The sequence below is a fragment of the Pygoscelis adeliae genome, unplaced genomic scaffold, assembly GCF_000699105.1.
Source record: "Pygoscelis adeliae isolate BGI_AS28 unplaced genomic scaffold, ASM69910v1 Scaffold131, whole genome shotgun sequence".
In the NCBI taxonomy this organism is placed as follows: domain Eukaryota; kingdom Metazoa; phylum Chordata; class Aves; order Sphenisciformes; family Spheniscidae; genus Pygoscelis; species Pygoscelis adeliae.
This window is the reverse complement of record NW_008824058.1, coordinates 223136-238090: the sequence shown is the minus strand read 5'-3', so window position 1 is coordinate 238090 and position 14955 is coordinate 223136. Positions and strand designations below refer to the sequence as shown.

The 14955-nt window shown below is 35.9% G+C and overlaps 1 protein-coding gene across 1 annotated transcript in view; it reads right to left on the bottom strand.

Annotated features, from left to right (window-relative positions):
- The window catches only part of BAZ2B (bromodomain adjacent to zinc finger domain, 2B), a 131932-nt gene that overhangs the window by 12603 nt on the left and 104374 nt on the right, over positions 1-14955 (bottom strand). The window contains exons 21-27 of the mRNA XM_009334018.1: positions 14846-14955; positions 13815-14069; positions 12834-13048; positions 11328-11402; positions 5956-6199; positions 3905-3967; positions 2568-2712 (exon numbers count right to left, since the gene is read on the bottom strand). Of these exons, the coding sequence (XP_009332293.1) occupies positions 2568-2712; positions 3905-3967; positions 5956-6199; positions 11328-11402; positions 12834-13048; positions 13815-14069; positions 14846-14955 (1107 nt within the window). The remainder of the gene's footprint in view (positions 1-2567; positions 2713-3904; positions 3968-5955; positions 6200-11327; positions 11403-12833; positions 13049-13814; positions 14070-14845) is intronic.

Below are 14955 nucleotides of genomic sequence, written 5' to 3'. Positions count from 1 at the left end.
CCCCCCCCCCCCCCTTTTTTAAAATGAAATCACTTCTCACTTTAAAGAACACTTTGCAGAAGGAAACAAGCTTCAAGGCACACACAGATTTAAACCCTGCTAAACACCTGGAGGAAAACTAACCTCAACGTAGTTAACATAGCTATAGTAGTCTCCCTTAAGATGCATATATGTCTGAAGCAGTTTGCCAGTGCGAAGTCTTTGAAAGGGACAAGTTTTTGGCAGCTTTCTTTTTGCAAGACTCTCCATGCTTTATTGAAAAACTCCTGTTTATACCAAGAGGGTACAATGTTTATAGCCTTAAAGCTTATTTTTGCAAAAGACCATTTCATTGAACTCACAGCCAACAGCGAAAAGGAGGACCAAAATTCCTGTTGTGAAATCAAGTATTCCCCAAATATTGAAACACAACATTAAATATTTTACCTCTTTCAATAAAAATAATTAACAACTTTGACTGTGAAACAATGTCAACATTCTTGAAAGTTTGAAACTCTTTCAAGAGCCACCCACATGTCGACTGGGACTCTACACACAGCTAAGCAGACAGATGCGATCAGACGGTGTAACATCTAATGAATTTAAAGTACAACACGCAGAAGCTGATTGCAAAAGCCAGTTTCTTCAAACATGAGGTGCAAAAGATCTATCTTTCACGAAAAGGATAAACATTTTTCTGTCGTCTTTGCTCTCCTAGTCTTTTTTAACCATTTCTCTTCTACCCTTCTACTGATGAAGTGTAAAATGGGATGGAAAAATGTCAGGAAAAGGGGGAGAAGGTAGAGAACCCAACATTCCAACTTCTTAAATTATTTTCATCAGATACTGCAATCGCAAATAAACAAAGGTCCTGCTTATGGTTTACGGCCAGAACATCCACAAAAGATTACTTGCTCATTCTGGAAAATCATAATTTCTACAAAGATAATTCATCAAAGAAAATAATAGCCCCTCCCATTAAAACTTCAAAAGGTGTCCACAGTTGTGGTCTGTGTCAAGATATAAACAATCTGAGTATCAGCATAAGAACCAAAATGACTACATAAGAGGGAAGAAGTATTTTTTTTAAATGGACAGATCATTCAACAGTTTATGTCTCACATTTGCAATGTTTAGATAAAGGAATTAGGAGTGGATAAACTGTAGAACTTACTGAAACAGGGCAAACTAAGAGCGGAAGTGAAGAGGGAATAGTTGAGAACTTAAGAACATGTCCATTTTGCTATTCAGGGAGATTAAAATTTCATTAAGACAATATATTAAAAAATATGGGTTTGCCCTACAGTTCTTGGCTAAAACTTTTGTGTGTTTTTCTGTTTGTTTGTTTTTACTATCTCAAAACAGGTATTTCAATGATTTTCTTTGTGTACAATTTCCAAAGCATTTGGGGATTCATTCGGTTAAAATATAGTAAATAAAATATAGTCAACAAAAGGAATGCAAGCAGTACAGCATATGACAGTTTACCTTCTGTATCCAGCTACTCATGTGCAAAACCATTCCTAACACACAGCATAAAATAATGCAGAACAGGATGCACAGAAAAATTATTTTTTATATTACCCATTTTAGAAAGGTAACTTGAAGATCAAGATAGATTTAGGAAAAGTTCTATGGCTTCTTTTTTGGGACAAAACAGGGCTCAGATTTCATACCATGCTGTAATGTTAGTTATTTTCATTACATAGCTCTCTAGAATGATGCAATTCTCATGAGATCATGCAATTCTGATGTGTATCAGAGATTATTTTTTGGGTTATTTTTGGGGGGAAAACTGTGAGAGTAATGGGGTTTTGCTTCATCTATATCAGAATTAGAAAGGATTTTTCTGTGACCAAAATGAAGGCCTGTGTTTAAAAATTCTAATATCCACAAAAAGGTCAGATTAATACATATTTTCTGCATCTATCCAATTTAAAGTGCATGAAAAATTCAATCACAGTTAGTATACAACTGTCACAAGCACAAAATTACAATTTAATTTTAGCAAAAATAACTTCAGCGTTTGCTGGATTGGAAGAAAGATCAGTTGGTAAAATACAGAGACTAAATCATATTGTCAATTAGTAAACACAATACTTCACTGTGTGAAAATAATCTTCATACTTTTGCAGACATATATCAAATCTTAAAGCACAGAACAGTCTGTGTATTTGCACAAAATATAACAACTGAAGATGAAAATAATTTTTTTTGCATTCTATGGTCATCCTAGTTTTCATATGCAGAGGTCACTGCCACAGGGAAATGTGAAATAGTTCAGAAAGAGCCAAAAAATATCCCACGTAGATAAATACGAAAAAGCATAACATATAGAACTATAACAACTGAAAACTTCCTAAATATTAATCCTCATTTTGAAAGATATTAACTGGTATTTCATAATCAGAAAGAGAGTATCAGAGAGCACCATATGAACAGAAAGGTCTACTGACAGCAGCCTATTTAGTCTCTGGTTGAAGGTGAAGCCTAAAGACCTTGCTGCACAAAATCACCACCTACAGAGATGGGCAGTATGTCTTGGCATAGTATGTCTTGGTGTGACATTATTCCTTTTTGTTTCTTACCTTCACCACTTTCCATGCCTTCGACAAAAATACCACCACATTGGGGCAGAATCCAGTATCGGCGCCTGTAACGATCTTGACCAAACATCATTGAACGCAAACAGTGTGAAGCTTCAAATAACTTCTTTCTGTACTGGCTTTGTTGCTGTTTTAAAAAAGGGAAAGCACTATAATTCAATAGGGGGCAAAAATTCGTTCTAACAGAAAACATCTCCTGGCTGCCAGACTGAACAAAGTTCAAGGGTCACGTGAGGAGGCTCTCTTAGAGATTCTATGTGTGTGTTATGTGATATTCTACTCACACCTGCTGCCTTGATGATTTTACTTACAGAGCTCCCTTTAAAAAAATCAATTCAATCACTTCCTGTTTCAGCTTAAGTTTATCAGTCTTCCTTTAAAAACACATTTTGCGATGGCAAGTCCTGTCTTTTTAACACTGGTTCTCAGAGAACAATAGGATCAAAGATTTCATTGCACAGGAACAGCTGAAATCCTATGAACTATTCAATAACAGCAAATGGTAAACAGAGCACTGAAGATAGCTGATACTGCAGCTCCTGATGGGAAACTAATGAGATATTTTAAGTGGTTCATAAAAGAATGAGAACAATAATGTCTGAAAATAAATTCTCTATTCAAACAAACAGTTCTCTGAGGGGGGCCAACAAGAATTTCAATTCGTTTATTCAATTCTTGCTCTGCTAAGTTGACACTGCTGGAAGTAAGGTGTAATTCTGGACTGCTAATTTATTGCAATTTGGAACATGAGAGAAATCAAGAGACAAAGTCGTAAACGATGAATTTTCTAATACGAAGAATAAAAACATGGGCCATGAGTACCCTATCTACCGCATTCTATCTTTCTCATTTACGTTTCTCTTCCTATTCCATTGTTTCAAAATCTGAAGCAAAGACAGCTCTCTGTATTGGCTTGGAGCTGCAGAAATTAGACAACTGTAGGAGGGAGTGAGAACTGCAATCATTTGTATAACGGAAAATTCATTGCTTCTCGTACACAGAATTTATCATCGCTTTTTAAGATCAACAAACAGAAGTATATCAATTAGGTCTGGACAAAAATTATACTACTTTTTATTCTAAGATGTGTGACTATACCATCAACAGCTTTCTAACTGTCTTTTGAGTCATATCCACCTAGTGCCGCTAGACTAAACTCACAATTCAGGTGTCATGAACAGTAGTATCGTTCATATTTTCATGAAACAACCTTATTTCAATTTATGTTAAGCTGGAGCATTGAAAATGATGGTTAACATTCTAACTCATGACATCCAGTGATCAAATTTGTAATATAACAAAGACAAATGACCTCTCACCTTTGTCAGTTTTTCAATCTGCTTCTCTAGTTCTTCAACACTTGCTGTCTGGTCCCCATCATCCTATAATCACCAAATATACTGTCACGCCGATTTTATTTCAGGATAAAATCATACTACCATGTCTTACTAATATTACAGTAAAAAGATGTGAGAGAAAATGAGAGGTAAATTTTAAGGGTAAAAAAAGTTCAAATTTTGTGCTTGTTCAATATATTTGACTAGGAACAACGTAACTGGAAAAAGACATAGCTTGAATCTTTCCAAACCATCCCAGAGGCATACGAAGGAGAAAGCTCGTGGTCAAATGTTCACTGAAAACATTCTTTTACTGGAACAAATAATTCAGTTTGTGCATGAACACTTAAGACTATAGAATTTCATCTTAGTTTCTATGAAGCTTTTTAGATATTCAAATTCATTTCTAAGTGTTTTTCATGCATGATATAATGGCATCTGTCAAAATCTTATCAGTCTTTGGTCAGTGCACACTTGCATTTTATTTCAATGCCTACAAGAAACTGTAGAGCCACTTTAAATGACAAATCTGCTATAAAAGTTTCAGTATTAATCTTGCTGATTTTTGAAGAGGAATGCACCCATGATTAAGTCTATGGTTCCCTTCTTCTTGACACAGTTTAAAAATGAGAGTAATTCCCATAAAGTGAGTTTTAATTTAGTTCAAGAAAGTCTTTGGGGGATAACAGTAAGTTTCCAAAGAATCCAACCAAAATCCTAGGAGCTCCCAATCACCTGCACCGTAAGATACTGGTCTTGTATTTCTTGGCTCTGTAAAAGTGTACCAGAGTGAAACCTTCTGAAATACCACATATAGCACGAATGCAATGGAACTTCTGTTGTATCAGAAAACTAATCTCTCTACAGGAGTTACAGGACTTTTGTCTATGAAATGTCCAGCGCACCAAAATAGGAAATTGTACTAAAGGAAAAAAGATTAAGGGACAGATGTGAGATTAGATACCTAAATATTACTTATTTTTAATTCTGAAGTATTAACTTCTAAGAAATTCATCCTATGCCTCTAAGGTATTCTCTTAAATTCATACATATTATAGTATTTGAAATAAATCCAGAGTAATAGCACAAAGGGCTGCGCCTACCTTAGAAACTAGTTGGGTTTCTAATGAAGAGTGTTTGCAAAGATTTGAGTTCACGTGTGATGTTGTATACATGCGTTGTTCAAGCGACCATATCCACAGCACCCATAAAACCTTACTTTGAACTTCGATAACCTTGCATAAATGGATCATTTTCTGGCAAACAATGCAACACCCAGATGGCTAAAATATAGTATTCGGTATTGCTTATCTCTTTTATCAGGTTTCATCCAGTTGAGAATTCTGGAGTTCTACAGTGAATCTTACAGGCCTGTGGCACTTCTATTAAAAAATCTTTTCACTATTGTAGATACAGTTCGGCTCAACAAGCTAAAAATGTTTCAGTGATCCTTCCTGTACCTTATCTGATATTAACTAGTAAAATTTATCATCTTGCGATCAAATACAGTCGGGCAGTCACTACCCTAGAAAAGTTATGAAAAAAATACACAGGAAGATCACAGGCAAGCTTTATAATAGATGATGTTAAATTTAAAATAATAAAGAAGTGTAAAGTTAACTAATAAATGTCCTTTATTCTCCTCCAAGAGAAAACTACAGTTATTTCATTTGCTAACAAAGCTGCAGTTCTCTGGATCTGGTACAATCTTTCAGAATTTCAGAAAAATTAAGACTAAGTCAAAAGAAGTAAGCAGAAAAAAAAAATACCACCCACAACCCAAACCAAAACAAACCGAACAAAAGAAACCCCCACCAACCCATACTATAAATAGCTATCAAAAAAAAGAAAAAAAAAAATACTCCAGAAAATAAACTTATTCCAAAAATTTAAAAATATTGGAGGTAAGTTATTCTTCCTTCCTTTTTATTGTGAGATTTTGGGGAAGCAATGCCATATTGCAGAGAAACAGAAGGAAAACAAGTTTTAACTTATTAGTTGATTAAGTTTCACTATACTTAAAATCCCCCCACCTCATCCTCACAAACTTCTGCCTTCTTTCCTTTTTTATCTTCTTTGTCCTCTTCATCCTCATCATCCTCATCTGCCTGATCATCACTGTCGTCATCATCGTCATCATCGTAATCACTGTCCCCCCCCTTTCGTCTGCGTTTGCGGCCTGGTGTTGGTGTTTCCAAAGAGTGCTGTTCCTCTCCTACGTCACCACCTCCTGTAGCATCTCTTTTGCCAGTTTTCTTGGCATGAATGATTCTAAGCCTTGAAACACATGACAAGGGGTGAAATGATGGACTATGTCTGTAGCATAAACAAACCTTTGTTCCTATGTGATTGAAAGCAAATCATACGTTTTAGGTTCAAATTAGCTCTTCTGTTCTAATATGACATTGTATTTTCTCAATATTTATTGCCATTAGTCAACAAGAAAAATTCAGGTTGTAAAACCCCTTAAGCCTCTTGCTCAGTTCTGAATAGAATTTCTGTTTCTCCCAGGTGAATTTTATTGCATAACTGTTTAGAAGAAATGAAACACAAGTGTGATTTTGAAAAGTCAGGAAAGACAATTAGAAGAAAGAACCATTTCAACTTATTTATCTTTTGTTTTATGCATTTAAGAATATGATCATAAAATACATGTGTTGGGGGGGAAGGCAAAAATCCTCAATTGGAAGTATGACATTATTTACATTTGCATGGCAACAGCGAGGTTGGTTTAATTTTTTTTTTTTCCATTTCAGAATTTTATGCATTTTTAATTTATTATGTATTATTTCACTTTAGTCCTTTGGCTGATCTTTTTATTCTAGGATATACTTTCTCTTCTGAGAAATCTTAGCTACCTAAACTACTAGATTACTCAAACTCTCATTTTTCCTTTTATGAAAGAAAAGGGAAACTTACATACCAGTAATTATGGTTGTAGTAGACCTTCTTCTTCTATAAAAACCCTATAAGACAAGATTCCACACAGCAGAAATTATAGTTCCACCTATCAGGGAGCTAGCAGGCAAACATGCTGAATCACAGGAGGTATAAATAGCCAAGGCCTAACCAGTCACTTATAAAGCAGACCAAAAATGCAACTGACTTAGAAGAGATTCATAAACATGTGTAGAAAAGACAAAGACTTTTTGTAAGAGATGACTGGAAGAAGGTAGGATGGGAAAAGTAGAACGGTAACGACAAACACAATTACCAGTACGTAATTTTTCCTTGTCGTACTTCTCTCTCTTCCCATCCTACAAAACAATATTCCATACAGCAAGTGGCTACAAGTATGATAAGTGTTGTAGAAGTACTGGCTTCTGGGCAAACTGACAAATGTATCAGCCTTCTAAAATGCTGATAAACAAAGCCAGTACTCAACAGCACAGATTTAAATGAAGCTGTCACTGCTCAATTAGTAGCAGCACTTTTTAAAAAGACCGTTAGCAAGAAATCATCAAGGGGAATTCCGTTTGCTTGAAAAAAGTTGGGCTTTGGTTTCTTTGTGTGTGTGCAGGGGGGTGGTGGTGGTTGTTTTTTCTTTTAATGCAGTGGTTAATCCACAGGAGAATTTAGAAAGTTTTACACTTTTTTTTTCCCCAATACAAATGGATTTTTAGGTATTTTAGCAATTTAAAGTATATTTTGATAAAAGAAAAATTCTCAAGCCTTCCAGTGAATTTGGAAGCAAGTAACATTTTCAGGTCTGGTGCAAAAAGCCTTAGTCTTAGTCTCACTGAGTATCAATACCACTCAGGCTTCCACTAAGTTAAGTTTTTTAGAAAAAAAATTTCCTTTTTACGAGGATAACTTCAAACCATCAAATCCTCTTCATCTGGACTGGAAATTCCTGCCTATACACAGGAATTAACTATCAAACAAAGCCACTACTCGATGATTGGATTAACTGCTGCGTGACTGGACAATTTTAGAGACAAATTAGACTAAAATAATCTTGAAGACAATTCAGTAATAAAGCTGGCAGGTGGAAGTTCAACAACCAGCAAACACCTCTTTCACATACCTAAAAGAAATGAGAAGAAGCAAAAAAGGCTACTTTTGCTGAAAGCAGAAATAGAGATGTAATGCTGTCAAGCACTAAAGGAAGCCTGCATGACACTACAAATTATAAGGATGGAAATGAATCAAAGATGCTCTCTTTTAATAGCACCATAAGCATAAGAAGGCAGCAGTCTGTATCCAAAGTAGCATAGTGACAGAAACTTAAAGAGAGAGAGCATAACTTAAAAAAATGTTCAGGTATTTCAAGAGGTAGAATAATTTTCCTGCTGCTACCTAGACATATGGCTCACTGAGAGAAGAAAACCTTCACTCAGAAAACTGTTTCATCTTTCTCACTTTCAGGTATATACCAAAACGACATCTGCAACTGTTGAGAGAATTATGAAGTCTATTGGCCTATAAAAAGAGTGGGTGGCCCATCAGATAATCAGATGTGTGACTTAAGCCTGCTCTAATCTAATCTCTTATGTTTACTAGATCACAGAAAGAAAATTCACCTTTTGACTTAATTTTCATGCCCTCCTCATAATTATTGCACATAAGTATTAAGTAGTAGCAAGGCAAAGAAATCCTAAACATCGCACTTCTAATGCACTTTCAACATACTTCAGCATGGCTCTCAAAAAATGAAAGTTTCCCAAATCAGCATTACCACTTCCTACCCAAACTCAGGGTGTACTTTCTCCCCTCATGTAACACTGCTTTTGATATATCATCATCGTTTACAGTTGAGATGGCCTCATTGGAAAGAAATTAACTTATAAGGAGTATGCCATAACACTGGCATCTTAAAAAGAACACTGTTGCAGTGAAAAACCTTGTTCTGCAGTATTTCAAGTCTTGTAAAGAAACAGATATTACCTAATCCTTCAAGTAGCTATATTTCATTTTTATTCCCTTTTGTATTGATCAAGCTACAAAAGAGATGCCAAGGAGAAGACATGTAATGGAAAAGGAGACACTGAGATTATGGATATCTAGTTAAAAAATAGCTGAATCATCTCAGGTGAGACAGTCTTCTGACTATAGTTGTGATACAGAAAGCACAAAGAAAGATGAATTGATTGTATGAGACAGGTGCCTTTACAAAAATGGTGATTAGTATCAAGATTCACATCTACATGTGATAGAGAGGAATTAGATGCAACCTCCTACTGACCATCAGCCCAGCAGAAACAGTCCAGGCAGCTCAGAATTCAGTTTCCAACCATATATATTATAGTGGGGGGGGGGGGGGGAGAGCGCATCCCTGTAGGCTTTTATACAATGATTCCTTTTTCCACCCTGGGATTTTAATGTTGCTTTTTTGTATCTTACAAACACAGGTTGGTTTGGGGGTTTTTTGCCCTCCTCCCCCCCACCCCCAATATCCAGTTGAGGAGCTAATCTCATAAAAAGTGAGAACGTAAGCACAAAAAAATCACTTAGTGAAAACATCTGATACAGGTAGAATCTTTTCTCATCCCACTTGGATATACTTCAAGACAGTCTGGACATAGCGGTATGAAAATTTACCACAACAAACACTGGCAAACCAGGCCGAGATGAAATAAACCCATTCCTCAGCATCCATTATTCTACCACTACACACTTTCCACGCATGATAGGCTTGTGTGGAGGGTCATGTAAAAGGTCTGTATGCATACAAAAAGAGTACACATCCATTGATCACATGGCAAGTAGTAAAGAAACCAGATATTCCTATGCAAAACTGTTTGGGACTGGGATGCTTAAAAAATAGACTGAGCTTTGAAATGGATGGGGAAGATAACATGCGTAAGAATGAAGTCTGGAAGCAGAAAAAAGGACCAAACAGAAGACTGAAATGGACAGATTTCTTTTCAGAGAAGCCCCAGAACAGTTCTAAGAGTTTATGAAAAACACCGACGTAATAAAGAAGAAAACATTGTTTAAAATTGATCAAAGAAGGCTCTTCTAAAAAGCTTCTTCGAGTTCATCAGAAAAACAGAGGAAAATCCAAAGATTTTGAACCAAAGATGAGAGAGATTAATCAAGTCCAGTGAATTCAAAGAAGCAGAAGAACAACGTTTCTAAGCACTCCCATGATACTTACGCTCACAAATAGGGACAGCACTACTGGAACCTGAAATCCACACGAGGGGAAAACACAAGTAATAGAGAAATGATTGTAGAAAAGAAGAGAGGCTTGGGACTTCAGGGTATTATGCCCACTATTTGAAAGGGAAGAAAAGAGAGATCATGAGGAAAAGGGAGGATCCTACATCTACAAGTACTTACAGTTTGATGGAGGGAGAGAAAGACTAAGCAGTCCCTAAGGAAACAAGGATAGGTAAGGGTCCCATTCCACTAATGGACAGTTGGCTACATCAGAACTTCAGAAACAATTTTTAAACTATATCCCACAGAAGGGGTACAGATGAAGACAGGCAAAGGTATCTGGATTGTCCTAAAAGATAAAATATATTAACCCTGTGCAGACTGGGATCTGCAGTATTAGTAGAGAATTTCTTTTTATTGGTCTAATTTTTTCCTCTACCTCCCTCTTGTCCTTCTTCTTTACTTCTTTCCTTCTTCCTTCTGAGATACATTAAAAGGAAAAAAGGGAGACATAAGATTAGAAACACAAGTACCTAAAGCAAGGACTAAGAAAGGATTCACCGTTCCTAGTAAGAGGTAAAGATGACTAAGAAAAAAAGTAGAGTCTGGCTATGTATTTTTACCCCCTGTGATTCATGAACTTTATGCCTTCTAGCTTCCTGGTAGCTGGAGCCGTTATGCTTGCTGTATGGAATTTTGTCTTGTAGAATGGGAGAACAGTGGATATGAAACTGACAACCCTTAAAAAGTTCCAATTTACCTTAAGTAAAAATATAAAAAATATCTCCAAGTTTGCATTCTACATATGATCCCTAGCTATAGGGAACGACGCAACACTGACAGATGGGAAATACTAAGATAACATAATATAAATTAGCAAAATTCGATTGGTAATTGTATGAAAATCATGTCTTCTTAAAACGCCTTTCAGAATGAACACTGGTAATTATGGTAGGCCCAAATAAACTCTGATGTCAATAGCAATTTGACAGCTCCTGCAACATTCCAATAAAAAGTTTTTACTTTCTTCCAAAGAATACAAAATGGACTTGACTTTGCTCCAATTTTGAGGGACACTAACCCTCTGAATCTAATGCATCTTTAATAGATTGTAAGAGACTGGTGCTGCGCCATTCTAAATCCACATCCATCTTAATTAAGCAGTTCAGTTACTAACTTCTTAGTAAACCTGTAATTGCATCAGCTAATTTTGTCCTTAGAGCCAATTGCCTATATAGCAGCATATCTGAGCAAATGCAAAAAAGCAATATATTGTAATATTTAAGGAAATGAAACTTACTTCCGAAGTTTGCCTTCAACCATCCATTTATCTCTCCTTAAGTTTGACATATAATCAATGTTTTTATCAATTTCACTGTCAAAGACAAAATAATCCATTAACTGTGAACTTGCATATATTTTTCTGACAGACATTTATGTACAGATACTTTGTCTCAAAGAATTATCTTGGAGAAATGTTTAAAATGCAAAATAAATAGTTTTAAAGCTAGGAAATTCCAATACTAGGAATGCCAATGTAGCGTACTGCTGTATCTATGTCAGGCAGTCTTTATTTACAGTATCAAGTAAGCTTTCATTCCACAAGAAGCATGTCATTCAAAGAATTTTACATTTCTTTCCATAGTTCTAATTCAATGTCAGGCCACCAGACATATTTGCCACAAAGCATCTAGCCCTGCACTGAAAACAAAGTTATCAGTGGTATATCTATGGCATTCTAACTAGGATCCATGTGATCTACAAACTAATGTTCACTTTTCACTGCAGAAATTGAATAACAAAGTGCTTCAGTACAGTGACCATCTGCGAGCCCACTTCTGAGACATCCCAGCCTTAACAATTTAGCAGGTTATAGTTGTTTCTGATTTCATCTGTATGATGAAAATATAGAAACTCAAGTTCTGAATGACCATTTCTACAAATCCGACTTAACAGTTGGTCATCTGCAATAAGAAACAGTTCCTTACTATGATGAATTTGATTAATACACAGGAACTCTCTTGCACAGTACACGCACAGCACTTGTAATGCCCACTTCTGCTATTTTTCAACTTTGGAAAACACGAAGCATCTCTTTGATTTGTGACTTATACAACCCTGATTCACTTTTGCAGCACAGTACACCAAAAGCAGCAGAATTCACCAGGAAACAAAACAGCACTCAACCAGGTGATAAAAGACTTTACCACAGTAAGTACACGGAGGTATAGGTATCCCAAAGACTGGCATTTCCTAAGTTTTTATTGCACGTTGTTGGGTTTTAAAATGTTGTTTAACATAGGGTTGATTTTTTAAAATTATGAAATGCTATACATTACTGACCACAAATGAAGTACACACTTTCTTGAATTACCACCATGATAAATCAGGCTTGCCACATCAGCTTATAACCCTAGTTAAAGTATTTGGACAAAAGAGGTCTTAAAAAACAAAAGGAAAAAAAGAAGAACGGAGTACTGCAAAAGCCTTATACAGCTCTTCTGAATTATTCCCTAGAATACCTAGCAAATTTCTTTGTTATCAACTTCATCTTTTACTCCAAAAATAGCTGGAGAAATTTTGGTGCAAGCTTTGAAAACAAACTTACAGACCAAACATGGAAAAGTTCTACTCTTCCATCATATCAGGAGTACATAAAGGTAAGAAGCAGTAACATAGCAAATTTCAGCTTTCATTATAAACACATCAAGAATCCTCCTGCAACAGAACACAGTGCATACAGTATTTCTAAACTATAACATTTTTGTAATTTTATTTTTACAGATCAGTTTGGGAAAAATCTTACCTTACTACACTTTTGCTGCACGCTAACTCATTGACAAGAAAAGCAAGTACTGATGCTTTCTGAGCTGGAGTATGTGCCTGAAAAGCTTTTGTCTTCAAGCTTTCTGTCAGCTCAGTTTGCCCACAGTGAGCCTCCATGAATATCTGCAGAATCTCAGACACATTATCTCGATTGATACCAACATTTAATAAGTGTTCCCCAAGAATAGTTTTAGCCTAAAAAGAATAAAGATATTTCGAACAATCACATTTAAAAATATTATTTTCCTCTGCAGGCTATATTATTGTTTATAAAACAGTGGGGTGGGTTTGTTTGCATTTTTACATAAGGACTTTAATCAGGATTTTTCTTTAAAACTATTCAAATGTAGATCTTGAATAGAATAACAAATTAGAATGTCTTCACCTCCAAGTTTTTAAGAACAGAGGTAATATTAATGAAATAGGTTAAATGAAAAAAGACATGGTCCAACTGGAATTTGATGAATACTGTTTTGTACAATCATGTTATGTAGAGTTCTAGAGTAGAAAAGAGCTACGTTGGCTTGAAAAAGAAGGATAATAAGAAAGAGAATCATGAATGAATAAGTTTTGATGAAGTGATGTAGAGAGCGGACTTTGGAGAAAGAAATGGCAAGATTCACTGAGAGTATAACATGAGGGTAAGAATGAAAGGGGGAGGGGGGAAGGGGGAGTTAAAAGACGTAGACACAGATGTGATAGTACCTTACAAGAGGTCCAAATAAAAATGGGGGAGGGTAGAGAAAATGCCCAGAAATATACCACTTCTGGAAAATGGGAAAGCTGACAGGGCACAGAAAGTCTTTGAGCAACATTAGAACAGTGACACCAAAGAGAAGAATTAGGAAAGAGAATGGAAATCCAAATCAGAGTGGTGTCAAAGACGCATTATGAAGAATGCATTCATAAATATAGGGTGTTTACTATGGATTTTTTTTTTTCTTTTTTTTTTCTTTTTTACCTTGTATCCTGTAACAAGTCCTGGATCACAAACAGCTGCAGAGACAAGCTTTACAAGCAAGTCTTGTACTTCTCCCATGCTGTCCCCTATGTTTAGCAAACCCTCTTGAAGAACACTCAGGGAAGGGACATCCACATTCACATCAAAGCCAAGAACTTTACCAAAGTTACGCAGGAACTGCACTACCATGAGACAATCTGAAAATGTGCTTCCATCGAGAACAAGGCCTGGGATGCGAGGCAACTCTGGCAAAGGCTGAAAAGTAAAGAAAAGCAATGAAAGATTCAGTAGTGTACTTCAAAAGAAAACTTTTTTGATACTAGCTAGGGAAATTGGCCGATACTTCCATATGACCTATGGCATGACAATGCTAGGAGGCAAAGGCTACAGAGAAGCTGCCCCCCCATATCCCATCCAGTAAATTTAATTGAAAGCTGAAGCACATTTACCTTCTCACATGTTATAGGAGACAAGAGATTAATAAATACTTACTTTTTGGCCAGAAGACGCCCTCAGGCTCTATTCTGAGCCAAAATACTATAGAAGGTGGAATAAAAATATATGGGGCACACAGGGAGGGCAATTCTCTGGAACAGAGAGGGCTTGAACCTGAAGTATGTCAAGTCCTGACAGACAAGAACTAAGAACACAGAAGACTGGGAGAGTAATTTTTTTGAGTAACAGCTTAGAATAGTTGCACATATGAGAAAAGCTCTATCTAGTGCCCATGTACTGAGACACAACGCATTTTGCTGTAAAAAAAAATCAGAGTAATCAATTTTTTTTGAAGCAATCATGCAAGTGCTTTTTGGGAAGCAGGCGACTTTTAAACAAAATGCTTTTAATGAACTAAACATATGCTACTTTAGTGTTTGTAGTATCTTGCATTTGTATATATTTCAGATAGTTATCTAATTATCTAGACCAAAACTTGAATGCTTTGGGAGTGGCTGCAAGAAAAAAAAAGTTATTGTCACAATGGCAAAATACAGAAACGAGGCAAGAAAATAAGTTTACATTATGATGATTACCTTCTGGTCTGCTAAGCACATATCTTCATTAGGCTTCTTTAGCTCCTTTGCCATTTCTAATTCCAGTCGTCGCTGTTCCAGTTTACGTTCTTTATTTAATCTTTTTTCAT